This window comes from Gadus macrocephalus, chromosome 5 (genome assembly GCF_031168955.1).
Source record: "Gadus macrocephalus chromosome 5, ASM3116895v1".
Classification (NCBI taxonomy): Eukaryota; Metazoa; Chordata; class Actinopteri; order Gadiformes; family Gadidae; genus Gadus; species Gadus macrocephalus.
The window spans coordinates 21,600,956-21,615,733 of NC_082386.1; the positions used below are offsets into that span (position 1 = coordinate 21,600,956).

At 49.7% G+C, this 14,778-nt stretch overlaps 3 protein-coding genes across 4 annotated transcripts; 1 reads left to right on the top strand and 2 right to left on the bottom strand.

Moving 5' to 3' along the window:
* Nucleotides 1-7,398: 7,398 nt before the first annotated feature.
* On the bottom strand, nt 7,399-8,878 carry LOC132458316 (aarF domain-containing protein kinase 1-like). 2 transcript variants are annotated; one of them, XM_060052912.1, is made up of 3 exons: nt 8,599-8,878; nt 7,962-8,132; nt 7,399-7,563 (listed from the first exon to the last, which is right to left on the bottom strand). In XM_060052912.1, the coding sequence occupies exons 2-3, from the start codon at nt 8,091-8,093 to the stop codon at nt 7,414-7,416; spliced, it is 282 nt and encodes a 93-aa protein (XP_059908895.1). In that variant the 5' UTR covers nt 8,094-8,132; nt 8,599-8,878; the 3' UTR covers nt 7,399-7,413. The 2 variants fall into 2 exon arrangements, with proteins under 2 accessions (XP_059908895.1, XP_059908894.1); XM_060052911.1 differs by having other exon boundaries at nt 7,962-8,099; nt 8,599-8,877.
* Nucleotides 8,879-9,559: 681 nt separating this feature from the next.
* slirp (SRA stem-loop interacting RNA binding protein) lies at nt 9,560-11,031 on the bottom strand. The gene is made up of 4 exons (XM_060052910.1): nt 10,889-11,031; nt 10,555-10,613; nt 10,357-10,464; nt 9,560-10,007 (listed from the first exon to the last, which is right to left on the bottom strand). Exons 1-4 carry the CDS (start codon nt 10,956-10,958, stop codon nt 9,930-9,932), a joined length of 315 nt encoding a protein of 104 aa, XP_059908893.1. The 5' UTR covers nt 10,959-11,031; the 3' UTR covers nt 9,560-9,929.
* A 123-nt stretch (nt 11,032-11,154) lies between these two features.
* alkbh1 (alkB homolog 1, histone H2A dioxygenase) lies at nt 11,155-14,774 on the top strand. Its single transcript, XM_060052907.1, has 6 exons — nt 11,155-11,313; nt 11,974-12,082; nt 12,875-13,037; nt 13,180-13,270; nt 13,435-13,628; nt 14,244-14,774. The coding sequence occupies exons 1-6, from the start codon at nt 11,185-11,187 to the stop codon at nt 14,662-14,664; spliced, it is 1,107 nt and encodes a 368-aa protein (XP_059908890.1). The 5' UTR covers nt 11,155-11,184; the 3' UTR covers nt 14,665-14,774.
* The last annotated feature ends 4 nt before the right edge of the window (nt 14,775-14,778 follow it).

Here is a 14,778-nt window from a genome sequence, read left to right on the forward strand (position 1 = left end):
CGCCCTGTGGCCCCCAGAACACCAGAGGAACGTATCAGCCAGAGAAGGACCTGCTCCCGCCCTGCGGCCCCCAGAACACCAGAGGAACGTATCAGCCAGAGAAGGACCTGCTCCCGCCCTGTGGCCCCCAGAACACCAGAGGAACGTATCAGCCAGAGAAGGACCTGCTCCCGCCCTGCGGCCCCCAGAACACCAGAGGAACGTATCAGCCAGAGAAGGACCTGCTCCCGCCCTGCGGCCCCCAGAACACCAGAGGAACGTATCAGCCAGAGAAGGACCTGCTCCCGCCCTGTGGCCCCCAGAACACCAGAGGAACGTATCAGCCAGAGAAGGACCTGCTCCCGCCCTGTGGCCCCCAGAACACCAGAGGAACGTATCAGCCAGAGAAGGACCTGCTCCCGCCCTGCGTCCCCCAGAACACCAGAGGAACGTATCAGCCAGAGAAGGACCTGCTCCCGCCCTGTGGCCCCCAGAACACCAGAGGAACGTATCAGCCAGAGAAGGACCTGCTCCCGCCCTGCGGCCCCCAGAACACCAGAGGAACGTATCAGCCAGAGAAGGACCTGCTCCCGCCCTGCGGCCCCCAGAACACCAGAGGAACGTATCAGCCAGAGAAGGACCTGCTCCCGCCCTGTGGCCCCCAGAACACCAGAGGAACGTATCAGCCAGAGAAGGACCTGCTCCCGCCCTGCGGCCCCCAGAACACCAGAGGAACGTATCAGCCAGAGAAGGACCTGCTCCCGCCCTGCGGCCCCCAGAACACCAGAGGAACGTATCAGCCAGAGAAGGACCTGCTCCCGCCCTGTGGCCTCCCTCCTGCGAGGCAGGCTGTCTGGTTCCAGTGCGGTAGGGGGTCGGTGCTGCCATCTAGTGGTGGAACACTAATTCTATTTAATAGTTCCTTTTGAAGCATCATTAAACCTGACCCCCGCCCCCCCCCCCCCACACCTTATGGCCCCCTCCCTGCCTGATCCCCGGCCAGCGGCTCGGAGTGGCTGCTGACTGGGGGCTATTCCCATCTGATGCCTTTCAGAGTAAAGGTGGGGGCTGGGGGGGGTAGCTCTGCCGTGAGGGGGGCGAGGGGGGGGGGTCTGTAGCCCAATCTTATCAGCAGCAGCACACACACACATGATCTGCATGAGTGTGTGTGATCGACCTCCCCGTCAGCCCCGCCCACAAGGCCATGCCTCAGGCCACGCCCCCTCCCATGAAGGTCCACCCCTACACCCGCAGCGGAACGCCAGAGAGCCTTCAGCGGAGGGGGGGGGGGGGATCAGCCCCCGCCCTGATGAAGAGCAGACGTTAAAGACACACAGGCATGCATAATGCATGGGGGCGGCTAAATAAACGGCATTTAATTTGCCAATCAGCTGTTGGCGTTACTACGTAATGAGATGCTAATTACCAGGGGCCCAGGAGAGAGAGAGGGAGAGAGGGAGAGAGAGAGAGAGAGAGAGAGAGCGAGAGCGAGAGCGAGAGCGAGAGAGAGAGAGAGAGAGTGAGAGAGAGAGAGAGTGAGCATATAAAGTGTTTAGGAGTGCATTATTAGAGGGGAGATAAGGTAATGTCTTGGTCAGCCGGTTTCTCTCTGTTTTGGTCCCATTGGTTCGGGGGCCGGGGCCTATGTGTCAATGCTGTGTTTATTTCTCTTATGTTTATCCTATCAGCAGTCAGAATGTTCAGGGGTTACACAATGACAAAAACAACACACTGATACGAACATTAAACGCACACAACAAAGAACTCGAACCCTGTTACTCTATTCTCGTCAAGCCAATTAGAGCACAACAAACTCAACTGTAGTAGTTACTACTACACTGTAGTAGTAACTACTACACTGTAGTAGTAATACACTGTATTACAACTACACTGTAGCAGTACACTGTATTACTAATACACTGTAGTAGTAATTACTACAGTGTAGTAGTTACTCTACACTGTAGTAGTAATTACCGCAGTGTAGAGTAACTACTTCTACTACAGTGTACTACTACAGTGTATTAGTACTACACTGTAGTACTACACTATAGTACTACAGTGTATTAGTACTACACTACTAGTACTACTACAGTGTAGTAGTAGTAGTGTATTAGTACTACACTGTAGTACTAATACACTGTAGTACTACAGTGTAGTACTACAGTGTACTACAGTGTAATAGTACTAGTAGTGTAGTACTAATACACTGTACTACTACTACACTGTAGTACTACACTGTAGTACTACAGTGTAGTACTACAGTGTAGTACTACACTGTAGTAGTACTACAGTGTAGTACTAATACACTGTAGTACTACACTGTAGTACTACAGTGTAGTAGTACTAGTAGTGTAGAACTACTACACTGTAGTAGTACACTGTAGTACTACACTGTAGTAGTACACTGTAGTACTATAGTGTAGTACTACAGTGTAGTACTACTACACTGTAGTAGTAATTACCACAGTGAAGTTGTTACTGTACACTGTAGTAATTACTACTACAGTGTAGAGTAACTACTACACTGTAGTAATTACTACTACAGTGTAGTAGTAATACAGTGTACTACTACGGTGTAGCAGTAATACAGTGTAGTACTACTACAGTGTAGTAGTACTACACTGTATTACTACTACAGTGTAGTAGTAATACAGTGTACTACTACAGTGTATCACTACTACTACAGTGTAGTAGTAACTACTACACTGTAGTAGCAATACAGTCCCAAAAAACAACAGCGGAAAAGAAGGCGGGACATACAGCCGGAGGGAGGGGAAGCGGGAGCAGCTCTCCAGCAGATCGTTCTTTCAGTCAGCGCGATTTAAAAACCATAACTGTTTGGCGGCTAAAGCTCCCTTAAGTGGCTCGGACTGAAAGCGATCATATTACAGACGCAACCTTTACAAAGCCCAGCCCCACACACACAAAGCTAACCAAATAGCCTCCTCCTCTCGCCCTCCCCGCTCGGGGAGCGGGCGTCCTTCAGAAGGCCCCGCTGACAGCAGCAGCAGATGAAGGGAGGCGCTCGTATCCCATCTGAGGATCACAGCCCGCTGAAAGGGCGCTTTGTCCCCCACATTACGGCTCGGACAATCTCAGCCCTTTGAATGAGAGCAGATTAATTACCTAAGATTAACCGGTATCAGAGTTGGGGCTTTATTTACAACGCAAAGGAACACTTGCACACACACGTGCACACACACTTTAATTAGATGTGATCCTGAGAGGCCGGTGTGGCAAAAGGCCAGGCTCTAGTTCTGAGCCGCGTTCGGCTTCACACGCTTCATTGGGGGTGGGGGGGGGGGGGGGGGAGGGGGTTCAGGTACAGGTATCAGTGGGTCACGACTCTGGCCGTCTAATCCAATATGACATTGAACGATATGCATGAAGTCCGTCTAGGTTGAGTTGAGCCATTTTGATCTACAGCATTTGTGCCAAATAAGTGACCTGCTTCAAAACCAAATCTGATGGTCGACTCGAGTGCATCAGAACTCAGAGAATGCAGATGTACGTTCCTCGGTGATGGGAGAAGCTGCAGATCCAGAAGATGTTGAATGTCATAAAACAAAGATAATACGAGGGTAGTGGGGGCTAGGGTGAACGCTGGCCATGGTCACGGCAGACGTTCACTCAGAATGGAGCCCACGTCAAACGCGTTCCCCTGAGTTCAGGGAAGGGTTGGATTGTGTAACATCTATAAAAGACGTCAAGGGAAAAATGTATGTCAAGGGTATACATCTTATGGAGATATCTGGAGGCATGTGGGACGTCGTGTCCTGTGACCCAAGGACACAACACCACCACAACCCACTCCCTGTAGCGACCGACGGCTGGCCGTAAATTGGGCTCCACCAATCTGCCCTTGAACAGGATTAAGCTGATATCGTCTCAATGTCCATGTGCCTTAACCTGGCACTATAGGCAACGCAAAGACACAGGGTTATTTGTATGCATTAAAGTTCCCAAGTCAACAGCACATGTACATAAGAGCATATATTGCACCAGATTGTATAATATTCTTCATGATCTATTTAAATAGGTGACAGCAGGCTGCCCCCTTGTGGTGAAAGTGAGATTTAAAGTGAGATAGCGAGAGAATATAAATAGTTACAAATATAAAGTAGATATAAAATTAGCCATGATCAGATGTTCATGTAGTATATGTACAATGGACCCAATAGAGCCTAAAATATTACACACATCATCCGATAATTGGTCATTTTGTTCTGGGGCTCTAGCTGCTCCTGAACTATACTGCCCCCCAGTGGACACTATCAGGTTGCATGCACGTTTAATAAAGCCAGTGTTTGCTAATAGACTCGTGGAGTAGTACTTTTGCAGATTTCTGATGCCGCCCATCTCACAAAGTTAATGTAAATGAGCAGCAATAGTAAAAGAATACAAAGGAACCAAGATACAGCAGAGAATTTACCAAATTAAATGTCAGCCTTGGGACTTTGTTACAGCCCAATATAAAAAGATATGATAAGTGAATCGCTTATCGTGATGACATATGCAGCGAGACCCCAGATTCACACGTGACTGAAATAACGGATCGTACAGCTCCCGTCTGGACCCTAACCCGGAGCGAAGATCAGTGACGATCAGAGAAGGTCGTCAAGCCGTCCAAGACCTCATGATGACGTTAATAATCATAATTAGGAGGCGGCTCTTCTTTCAGTATTCAACCAACCAGAAACCCCCCAAGGAGCCCAGTGGCGCGTGCGCTCTCTGTGTGTCTCTGTGTGTGTCTCTGTGTGTGTCTCTGTGTGTGTCTCTGTGTGTGTCTCTGTGTGTGTCTCTGTGTGTGTCTCTGTGTGTGTCTCTGTGTGTGTCTCTGTGTGTGTCTCTCTCTCTCTCTCTCTCTCTCTCTCTCTCTCTCTCTCTCTCTCTCTCTCTCTCTCTCTCTCTCTCTCTCTCTCTCTCTCTCTCTCTCTCTCTCTCTCTCTCTCTCTCTCTCTCTCTCTCTCTCTCTCTCTCTCTCTCTGATGCTTGGTCTTCGTAACAGTGTTGTATCAAACAGGGATGTAGGCTGATATAGGTTGATATTAAATGCTAATATACACACGTATCCCCTCCCCATATTCATTATTCATGCGTCTGGACTCTGTAGACTGAACTTCGTCCAGCAGATGTATTGTGGCAGTATGGTGGATGGGACTAATGAGGGAAGAACGACATGAAGAAGATGAAGCAGAACAGGCAGGAGTCGGTTTGTAGAAATCTCAAAGATTTGAGTCCTTTAATAATCCTTTACCGTAAGGTTAAATGCTGTGATCGGTGCTCACGTTCGGTGGCTCAGAGTGAAAAGGCTCCTTAAATAACGGACTCTAGGGAACTACATCAATCTGTCTAGTTGGTCTATACGTCATATTCAAGGAAAGGGACTGGTATTCTCAGATTCAAATGGGGGAATATTCCCAATCCAAAAGTCTGATACTAAAATCATAACATGCATTATTCCTGTTTAGCATTAGCCCATAGCCATTACCCACTATTAAAAGTCAATCTGCCATTACCCTTTTCCAAAACCCGTCCTCCACCTATCTCCTCCAGGTACACCGCAGTGTGTGGGAGTTCTGCCCCCCCGTGTTCAGAGGAACAGGTTTGACCCTCATACGAACAGGTAGCCTGGCTACTGGCAATCGTAGATTGAGCTGGGTCTGGGGAAGCTGCTATCATTTCCTTCAGCACCAGAGGCGTGATCAACGGGCCTAGTTTAATGACTCTGTACGCAATTGGCTGCTTGCCGTCGCTTCCCCGTCATCATTGTGTTAAACCAGCCAATAGCGCACCGGGGAGAAGCCAGCTTGGTGATTGGCTCCCACAAAAACGTATCGGAGGAAGAAAGAAATGTATTGCTCTTCTCCAGACCCTTCTGCAGGCCCAGGGCAAATTCAAATTGCAGATAGAACGGGCTGGGGGTACCCAGTCTAAAGAACAGGATGACAAGCAGAGCAACGGGATGAGACTCAGAGCAACGGGATGACAAGCAGAGCAACGGGATGAGACTCAGAGCAACGGGATGACACTCGGAGCAACGGGATGAGACTCAGAGGAACGGGATGAGACTCAGAGGAACGGGATGAGACTCAGAGGAACGGGATGACAAGCAGAGCAACGGGATGAGACTCAGAGCAACGGGATGACACTCAGAGCAACGGGATGACAAGCAGAGCAACGGGATGAGACTCAGAGCAACGGGATGAGACTCAGAGCAACGGGATGAGACTCAGAGGAACGGGATGACACTCGGAGCAACGGGATGACAAGCAGAGCAACGGGATGACACTCAGAGGAACGGGATGAGACTCAGAGCAACGGGATGACAAGCAGAGCAACGGGATGAGACTCAGAGCAACGGGATGACAAGCAGAGGAACGGGATGACAAGCAGAGCAACGGGATGACAAGCAGAGCAACGGGATGACAAGCAGAGCAACGGGATGACAAGCAGAGCAACGAGATGACAAGCAGAGGAACGGGATGACAAGCAGAGCAACGGGATGAGACTCAGAGCAACGGGATGACAAGCAGAGGAACGGGATGACAAGCAGAGGAACGGGATGACAAGCAGAGGAACGGGATGACACTCAGAGCAACGGGATGACACTCAGAGCAACGGGATGACACTCGGAGCAACGGGATGACACTCGGAGCAACGGGATGACACTCGGAGCAACGGGATGACACTCGGAGCAACGGGATGACACTCGGAGCAACGGGATGACACTCAGAGCAACGGGATGAGACTCAGAGGAACGGGATGAGACTCAGAGGAACGGGATGAGACTCAGAGGAACGGGATGAGACTCAGAGGAACGGGATGACACTCGGAGCAACGGGATGACACTCGGAGCAACGGGATGACACTCAGAGCAACGGGATGACACTCAGAGGGAGTGGAGAACATTAAGGAGGCGGTCCCTCGTAGGGATTCAGAGGCAGGTTTCAACATAGAGTCAGCAGCTGATTCTGCTCACAGTCTCCTTCCACTCTGTCGCGGCACGAACGATACGATTCAGAAGTCCTGCACATCAGCGAGCCACAAAGGGCTGAGGGGAGGAGCTAGGGGCTGAGGGGAGGAGCTAGGGGCTGAGGGGAGGAGCTAGGGGCTGAGGGGAGGAGCTAGGGGCTGAGGGGAGGAGCTAGGGGCTGAGGTGAGGAGCTAGGGGCTGAGGGGAGGAGCTAGGGGCTGAGGGGAGGAGCTAGGGGCTGAGGTGAGGAGCTAGGAGCTGAGGTGAGGAGCTAGGGGCTGAGGTGAGGAGCTAGGGGCTGAGGGGAGGAGCTAGGGGCTGAGGTGAGGAGCTAGGGGCTGAGGTGAGGAGTTAGGGGCTGAGGGGAGGAGCTAGGGGCTGAGGGGAGGAGCTAGGGGCTGAGGGGAGGAGCTAGGGGCTGAGGGGAGGAGCTAGGGGCTGAGGTGAGGAGCTAGGGGCTAGCTCCAGGGGCTAGGGGCTCTAGGGGCTAAAGATAAACAGCAGGCGTGGCGACCGCGCATTACCTTGGATTTGAGGGCCGAGTATTCATCTGTGCCGGGTTCCACGTTCCTGAAGGCGGTGAGGTAGTCATAGCTGATGACAGCGGTCTGAAGACAGCAGGAGACATGGTTGTTAATCGCTATTTAGTGAGGGATAACATGACGTTCATATTCAAGTATGAAGAGACTTTCCTTGCCATTGTATGAGCTTTCCGACAAAGGGTCAACTTCAAATCATTAGAGACCATTTACTTTGAAAAATATGAATAAAGATGAGGTTTATTGACGCTGAGGGGAAATCCTGTCCTAATCTGTACTTTGTAACAGAAAATAGTGCCTTTGTGTTTGTGATGAATAATATGTTCTTATCTCTGACATACATATAGGTATAACGTAGACCGATATACAACCCAGGGGAGTATATGCCCATCAAAGGGCTGACTTGTTCTGTGTCTGTGTCTGCAGATCGTTTGGTTTTGTGTTTAGCGTTAAAGGGTTCCACTCACGGCGGCGGCTGCACGGCCGAAGCGCACGAGGCTGAGGTCGTTGGGGTCCAGCTGTTTGGTGTAGAGGTACACCCCCGAGGTGGCGACCAGCGCCGTGGCCACAGAGGACACCTTCAGCAGCCGGCCAGCCATGAGGCACTGAGGGGGCACAGAAACGATCAATGACACGGACTGTATACAACCCACGACAGACACAAGATAATTTAATCAATATCGATCCTTGCTGGATGAATGGCCAACACATAGGCAACGGTTTCAGTGGAGTTGAGTGTCCAAAGCTTTATTGTCTTTTTTATTATTTACCTTTGTTGCATCTAACTTGTTACTATACATACATGTATGTCCACATAATCAAATTGTCCAGCTAAAATGCCACTGTGCCATATCCAATGACAAGATTTGTTTTGTACATAGTTGCTCAACATAACCAACTTGGATTTTTCGCCAGTCGCTAAGCAGACAATACTTATTATATAGATAATTCTTCTATGTTCAAGAACAGGGCTCTTCATGGAGAGGATTGCGACGGCAATCTGAACATTCTAACATGCATGTGTTGAATTAGCATTGACCAAATTACGATTGTTTAATGAAGATGAAATAAGAACAGGACATGTACATGAAGGATGTGTGCTACCTTGTTGGAGCCCTGATTCCACACGTTATGTCACCGGTCTCTCCTCGACCTCTCAACCTGTTCCGTGTTTACGTCTCATACCGCGTCAAAGAGCGTCACAGATAGAGCTATACTCATCGATCTATACCAGAGGCATAGAGGCAACATATGTATTTGATATTTGTATGCGTTTGATGAATTCAAAATGTCACTGCAATTCAATTCGACTTTTGTAAAAAATAAGCGTACTTCGCTATGCAATTGTTTTAAACTTGAAGAGTAGATGACGTATAATATAAGCGCCACACGCAACGGTCAGCTGATCAGCAAAGAAATAGACCAGCTAGACTACGATCAGCAAAGAAATAGACCAGCTAGAATCTATTATCTAACGCTCAGCTGATCAGCAAAATAATAGACCAGCTAGACTATCGAGAAATCACGAATTATTTTCCAATTAAATATACGGACCCTTTCATAGTTCACATAAACACTAAATACCATACGTAGTAGGCTACACGCCTCTTATCGAAATGACAGCATGACATTTACAATGTAAATTTTTCACATTATGTTTAAAACATCCAAACATGCACTATTTATTTTTTGTGATTTAAATGCAGATCAAAGGAAGGATAATGACTGTCTGGTCGTCTCGTGAAACCATCCTGATGTTTACCTCTTCAGAGAAACTGAATGTGAACTTGGAGATGGAGGTGGACTCACTCGCCCTCAATGGGCGCGCGTCAGTCATTGGTCCTGGGAGCAGTAAGCCCCTTTGAAAACACACATTTGAAAAGCGACCAGGTTTATGTGCATGGATAACCTACACATAGCAGAAGTGAAGTCCTCAACCATTACAAACATGTATAGATACTCCTTCATAGGGTAGCAAGACATCTACTAAAATCCATACATTCGGCTATAAATACAACACACTCAAACGACAGGGGAGCTGAGTAATAATGACACATTCTTTAAGTACCTTCAAGTCTTTTATTCTATAACAATATCCATGCCCAATATTTCTGCGAGAATAGGCAGTCAAATAAACAAAGCAATGGAATGGAGAGAATATTCCTGAACATTGCCTATAAAAAAAAACAACGGTAAATGCAAAATATTCACCTGCTTCCCAATAAATATTTGATAGGTGTGATTCTTGTTGGGTACATTGATAGTTTGTTCACATCATGTGGACTGACCATTTTAACTGCTGTGTCACAAAATATATTTTGTGCATTGGAAAAAACGACACGGACACCAAAAATGAAAAATATGAAAAAAAGTACATATTGTTTACACATGTATAGAGTCCTCAGACTCTATACATGTGTAACAGACACATTTGGTTACACATGTACAGAGTCGTCAGAGTCTTTGTTGGTTTTCACCGCAGCAAACGAGCGTCTGTTCTTCTGGACTTGAATCTGAAAGGGAAAACGAAACGAAATCAGTCGAATATCATACAGCATAATGGTCATCATCAGCCCAATATCAAACAGCACAATGGTCATTTGAAAAAAGCAGAGCATGCTTATGTCACCGAAGCATGCTAATCAGCAGAGTGTTTCTATCCAATCCAATGTCCCAATTTGAATAGAAACAGATGTTTAACAAAAACATTCAAGATATGTGGGCATGTCTGCTTGTATTCCTACGATCTAGTTTGGGGTTTTCAGTAGTAGTCCAACTCTAACAGTAGCTAAAGGTTTCCTTATCATCGTATTACGAAGACCGAATCACATTTATTCAACTCATCTAAGGTTGACACTCCACCTTTGCTCCCTCCAGCGTGTGTGGGTCCTTCTGTAGCGCGTTGATCAAAGCATCCTCCGAGGTGAAGCCGACCCAGCAGAACCCTCGATGGAAGCCCGTCTCCTTGTCCTTGAACAATAATCCCCCGACACGTATTAGATAACGCGCAGACGGACAGACACACCGACAGACAGACAACCAGACAGACACACAACTTACAAAGGGAAGCAGGCACTTCTTCACTTGACCAAACTGTCCGAAGTATTCCCGCACCTCCTCTGAAATAACAGAATATGATATCAGCAGGAGTTGGCAGAATGAACCATGTGAACCATTTTCTAACATCAAAATCTAGCATCTAATGTCGCAATGTGAACATATTTGAGTTATCTGAAACTAATAATGTACCCCGAGTTTTAGCCAAGCATGTATATTAGGAGTCTCCTGATGGCTCCAGCCCTGTTATCGTCTCTAAGGTGTCACTTCGGAGCATATTACCCGGTGTACAGTCACCCTAACGTCCGCACACATTATAATCATAAAGTGGACTTACTCATCGCAATAGTCCATGGTATCTTGGACACGAACACCTCAAACACCTTCTTCGGAACTGCTGCTGCCATGTTTCGTCCTTGAGGTAAACTTTGACCTTATCACGTGACACGCATGGACTCTGCCGTCTGCCAAATATAACCGTACTATATATTTATTATAGATTTTATTCTCAAGTCATATATTTACAATATTAATATTATTATTTTTTACATTTTTTTTAAGGAACCATTATACGTGGACAAAGTACGGTTTACATCTGGTATTCTCCTGAGGTCAAAGGTCACTCTGCCCAAGATGGCGGCCCCCATGGTGGAGCGTGGAGAGGACGCGTTCAGAACGTTATTTAAGTTTTATAGGAGAAAACATCCCCCCCCGGATCTGAGCAACGTCCTCGACTTCTCCAAAGGGATAGTCTGTGACAAGGTTAGAGACAATATTGAATCTGGAGAGGTCTTTATGTAGGCTGTTATAATCTCTGTTACGATAATGGCCCTGGGGATCGAATGAATTCCGAGTTTTGGAACAAAACATATGGCCTGAACAAACACATAGACTCACACTCACACACTCTGAAGGTTCAACGTGCAGAGGGACTATTGTGAATAGGTTTCAGGTTAGAGTACCATATATATATAATATTATGTAGACCTCACGTTATTTGAAAGGCAGCAACATTTAGAAGCTTGTTATTGTTGACTCATGTCTTCTCAGTCCAACGGGATCAGACGGATGTTGACTGTTGATCAATCAGAGAGTTATTGTCAGTAGCGCCGAGATTGTTTATTGGCCTGTGGCATGTGCCACCGCGACCACTGACATACCATGGCACATGCCGTTCAGGTGGCGCGGCAGGTGGAATGGTGTCATATACCAACAATGGTATATGACACCAGCCCACCCCGCCTCCTCCGTATAATTTTAGCTTTACATTTACAGCAATACTACGAATTATGGGGAGGAGGTGGGGCGTTCTGGCGTCATATACCATTGTTGGGAACGGCAGTTACCGTTCCTGAACGGCCAATAAACGACCTCAGCGTCTCTCGTTGTTTTGAGTGTGTCTCTATCTGTTCTGATTGGCAGGTTTTGTCAACTAATCTAGAAGTGAGTGCAGTGAGCGATGGCGAGGCCAGCAGAGCCGGTCTGAGACCTGTCAGGGACTGGAGAGCCTTCGGGCTGCAAGGCTCCCCAGGTGAGAGGAGGAGAGGGACTGGGGGGTAGGGTCAGGGCCCCCCAGGGGAGAGGGTCAGTGGGACTGGGGGGTAGGGTCAGGGCCCCCCAGGGGAGAGGGTCAGAGGGACTGGGGGGTAGGGTCAGGGCCCCCCAGGGGAGAGGAGGAGAGGGACTGGGGGGTAGGGTCAGGGCCCCCCAGGGGAGAGGAGGAGAGGGACTGGGGGGTAGGGTCAGGGCCCCCCAGGGGAGAGGGTCAGAGGGACTGGGGGGTAGGGTCAGGGCCCCCCAGGGGAGAGGAGGAGAGGGACTGGGGGGTAGGGTCAGGGCCCCCCAGGTGAGAGGAGGAGAGGGACTGGGGGGTAGGGTCAGGGCCCCCCAGGGGAGAGGGTCAGAGGGACTGGGGGGTAGGGTCAGGGCCCCCCAGGTGAGAGGAGGAGAGGGACTGGGGGGTAGGGTCAGGGCCCCCCAGGGGAGAGGGTCAGAGGGACTGGGGGGTAGGGTCAGGGCCCCCCAGGGGAGAGGAGGAGAGGGACTGGGGGGTTAGGACCCCCCAGGGGAGAGGGTCAGAGGGACTGAACACCTCGGGATCCCCCCGTCAGAGCTGGTCAATGTGGCCCGGGAAAGGGAAGTCTGGGGCCCCTGCTGGAGCTGCTCCCCCCGCGACCCGACCCCGGATAAGCGGACGAAGATGAGATGAGATGATGAGAGATTAAACACAATGTTATCCGTGCTGGACCATACTCTTCTTCCTCATTAGGCTATTGTTATGTTGTTGTGAAGTTGGGCTAAACCAACCCCCTCCTGCTCCCAGGGTTCATCTTCATCGCCAACCCCTTCCTGCGCGGCTCCCAGCCCCACTGGCTGCGGCGCTGTCTGAAGACCTACACCCAGAAGCCCAACGTGTGTAACCTGGACATGCACATGTCCCCCAACGAGACAGACGACATCTGGGGCAAGAGCGCCGACACTCTCAGGTGAACCAAGGCCTTAGGACATAATCACGCAGGTACAGCCCTTCCTGTTCCTGTTCCTCAAAGGAGGTGGATGTTATCATATTTGAAAGAGCTTAGTTGAATTGTTAAAAATGAGAGCGGTGTGTAACGGTCTCCCCGACAGGAGAGTGCCCTGTGGGAAGAAGGAACCCAAGACGTTACTGGAGAAGCTTCGCTGGGTGACCCTGGGCTACCATTACAACTGGAACACAAAGGTTCATACTGTCCTCTTGATATACCTCTCCTTAGGCCCGCCGCCACCTCGTTTACTATCTTAATTAAATATGTATTCTCAATGGATCTGGATCAGGTCCTTAAAGGTGAATAATATAAATGACTTTAGTGAAGGCGTTCTAAGCGCTTTGTTTAAATCCTTCAGACGTACTCCGCGGAGCACCACACTCCGTTCCCCGCCGACCTCCAGCGCCTGTCCGGCCTCGTCGCCGCCGCCGCCGGCTTCCCGGGCTTCAACGCCGAGGCGGGAATCCTCAACTACTACCGCTCCGACTCCTCGCTCGGGATCCACGTGGACGAGTCGGAGCTGGACCATAGCCGCCCCCTGCTGTCGTTCTGGTGAGCTGACCTTTGACCTCAGGAAGGAACCTGCTCGTGACCTTCTAGTATTAGAGGGCACCGCATTCTACAAGTGGGCAGCATCAACTGCTTCCGCATAAAACAGAGGTCCTATTGGACCTATGGAGAAAGGAGATCCCGCTGCAGCTACTTAAACCGGTTCCTTAGTTTCTTTCTTGAAGGTTCTTGAACAATGCGGGTAGGGTGCTGCAGGGCAGAATAAAGACTTATTATCGAGATAATTTGTTCGATTAAGTTGTCGGTCAGCTATTGAGTGAAATGTCCGTTTGGGTTGACGGCACCGGCCTCTGTGTGAAGCCACGCTTGGCTCATTTCTGACCAGTCGAGGCATTTTCTCTGTGATCTGTTTAAGGAATCATTTTTGCTTTCAATCACAGGTGTGTAAAATGCAACACTTTTCAATGGTGAGGGAGGGAGGGAGGGAGGGAGGGAGGGAGGGAGGGAGGGAGGGAGGGAGGGAGGGAGGGAGGGAATGTTATTTTTGATGTTTAGTTCCATAATCTCTTTCGCTCTGTTGTTGTGCTCCGTGTTGAACCACTCTTGGGTCCAGCCCTTTAACGGCGTCGTACTGCTTTTGTTTTTACTCGACCTCAGTTTCGGCCAGTCGGCCATCTTCCTCCTGGGCGGACTCCGGAGAGAGGACCCGCCCACGGCCATGTACATGCACAGCGGGGACGTGATGGTGATGTCGGGCCAGAGTCGCCTTCTCTACCACGCCGTGCCGCGCATCCTACAGGACCCCCCTCCCCCCTGCGGCCTCGGGACCAGCCTGAGCAGAGGTCAGGGGTCACCGGAGCGGGGGGAGGGGGGGGTCGACGGGGAGGACTGGGCCGTGTGCTCCAGGTACATCCAGAGCTCCAGAGTCAACATGACGGTCCGTCAGGTGCTGGGACCCGGGCAGAGCTTTCCCGGGGTCCCAAAGGGGAGCACCCCGGACGCAGAGGGAGGGGGGGAGGGGGGGGGACAGAAACGGAGACGGAGCAGCTCCGGAGGAACAGAGTCTTCTGACACGTGATGAAGCGGCAGGTCGACCTAGGCACTGTTCATATGTATATGATATGTAAATATGTCCCATTATTCATATTATTATGAATTGTAACAGAATAATAAACGAGTTCCACAAATGAGT

What these genes read in the sequence shown, in the direction of transcription:
- alkbh1 (XM_060052907.1), top strand. Translation starts at nt 11,185, where the DNA reads ATGGCGGCCCCCATGGTGGAGCGTGGAGAGGACGCGTTCAGAACGTTA. An exon ending in AAGAGCGCCGACACTCTCAG is followed by an intron (nt 13,038 to 13,179) that starts GTGAACCAAGGC and finishes TCTCCCCGACAG; the next exon opens with GAGAGTGCCCTGTGGGAAGA. An exon ending in CGCCCCCTGCTGTCGTTCTG is followed by an intron (nt 13,629 to 14,243) that starts GTGAGCTGACCT and finishes ACTCGACCTCAG; the next exon opens with TTTCGGCCAGTCGGCCATCT.
- slirp (XM_060052910.1), bottom strand. Translation starts at nt 10,958, where the DNA reads ATGGCAGCAGCAGTTCCGAAGAAGGTGTTTGAGGTGTTCGTGTCCAAG. An exon ending in AGAAGTGCCTGCTTCCCTTT is followed by an intron (nt 10,465 to 10,554) that starts GTAAGTTGTGTG and finishes TTATTGTTCAAG; the next exon opens with GACAAGGAGACGGGCTTCCA. An exon ending in ACACGCTGGAGGGAGCAAAG is followed by an intron (nt 10,008 to 10,356) that starts GTGGAGTGTCAA and finishes TTTCCCTTTCAG; the next exon opens with ATTCAAGTCCAGAAGAACAG.
- LOC132458316 (XM_060052912.1), bottom strand. Translation starts at nt 8,093, where the DNA reads ATGGCTGGCCGGCTGCTGAAGGTGTCCTCTGTGGCCACGGCGCTGGTC. An exon ending in TCGGCCGTGCAGCCGCCGCC is followed by an intron (nt 7,564 to 7,961) that starts GTGAGTGGAACC and finishes TGCTGTCTTCAG; the next exon opens with ACCGCTGTCATCAGCTATGA.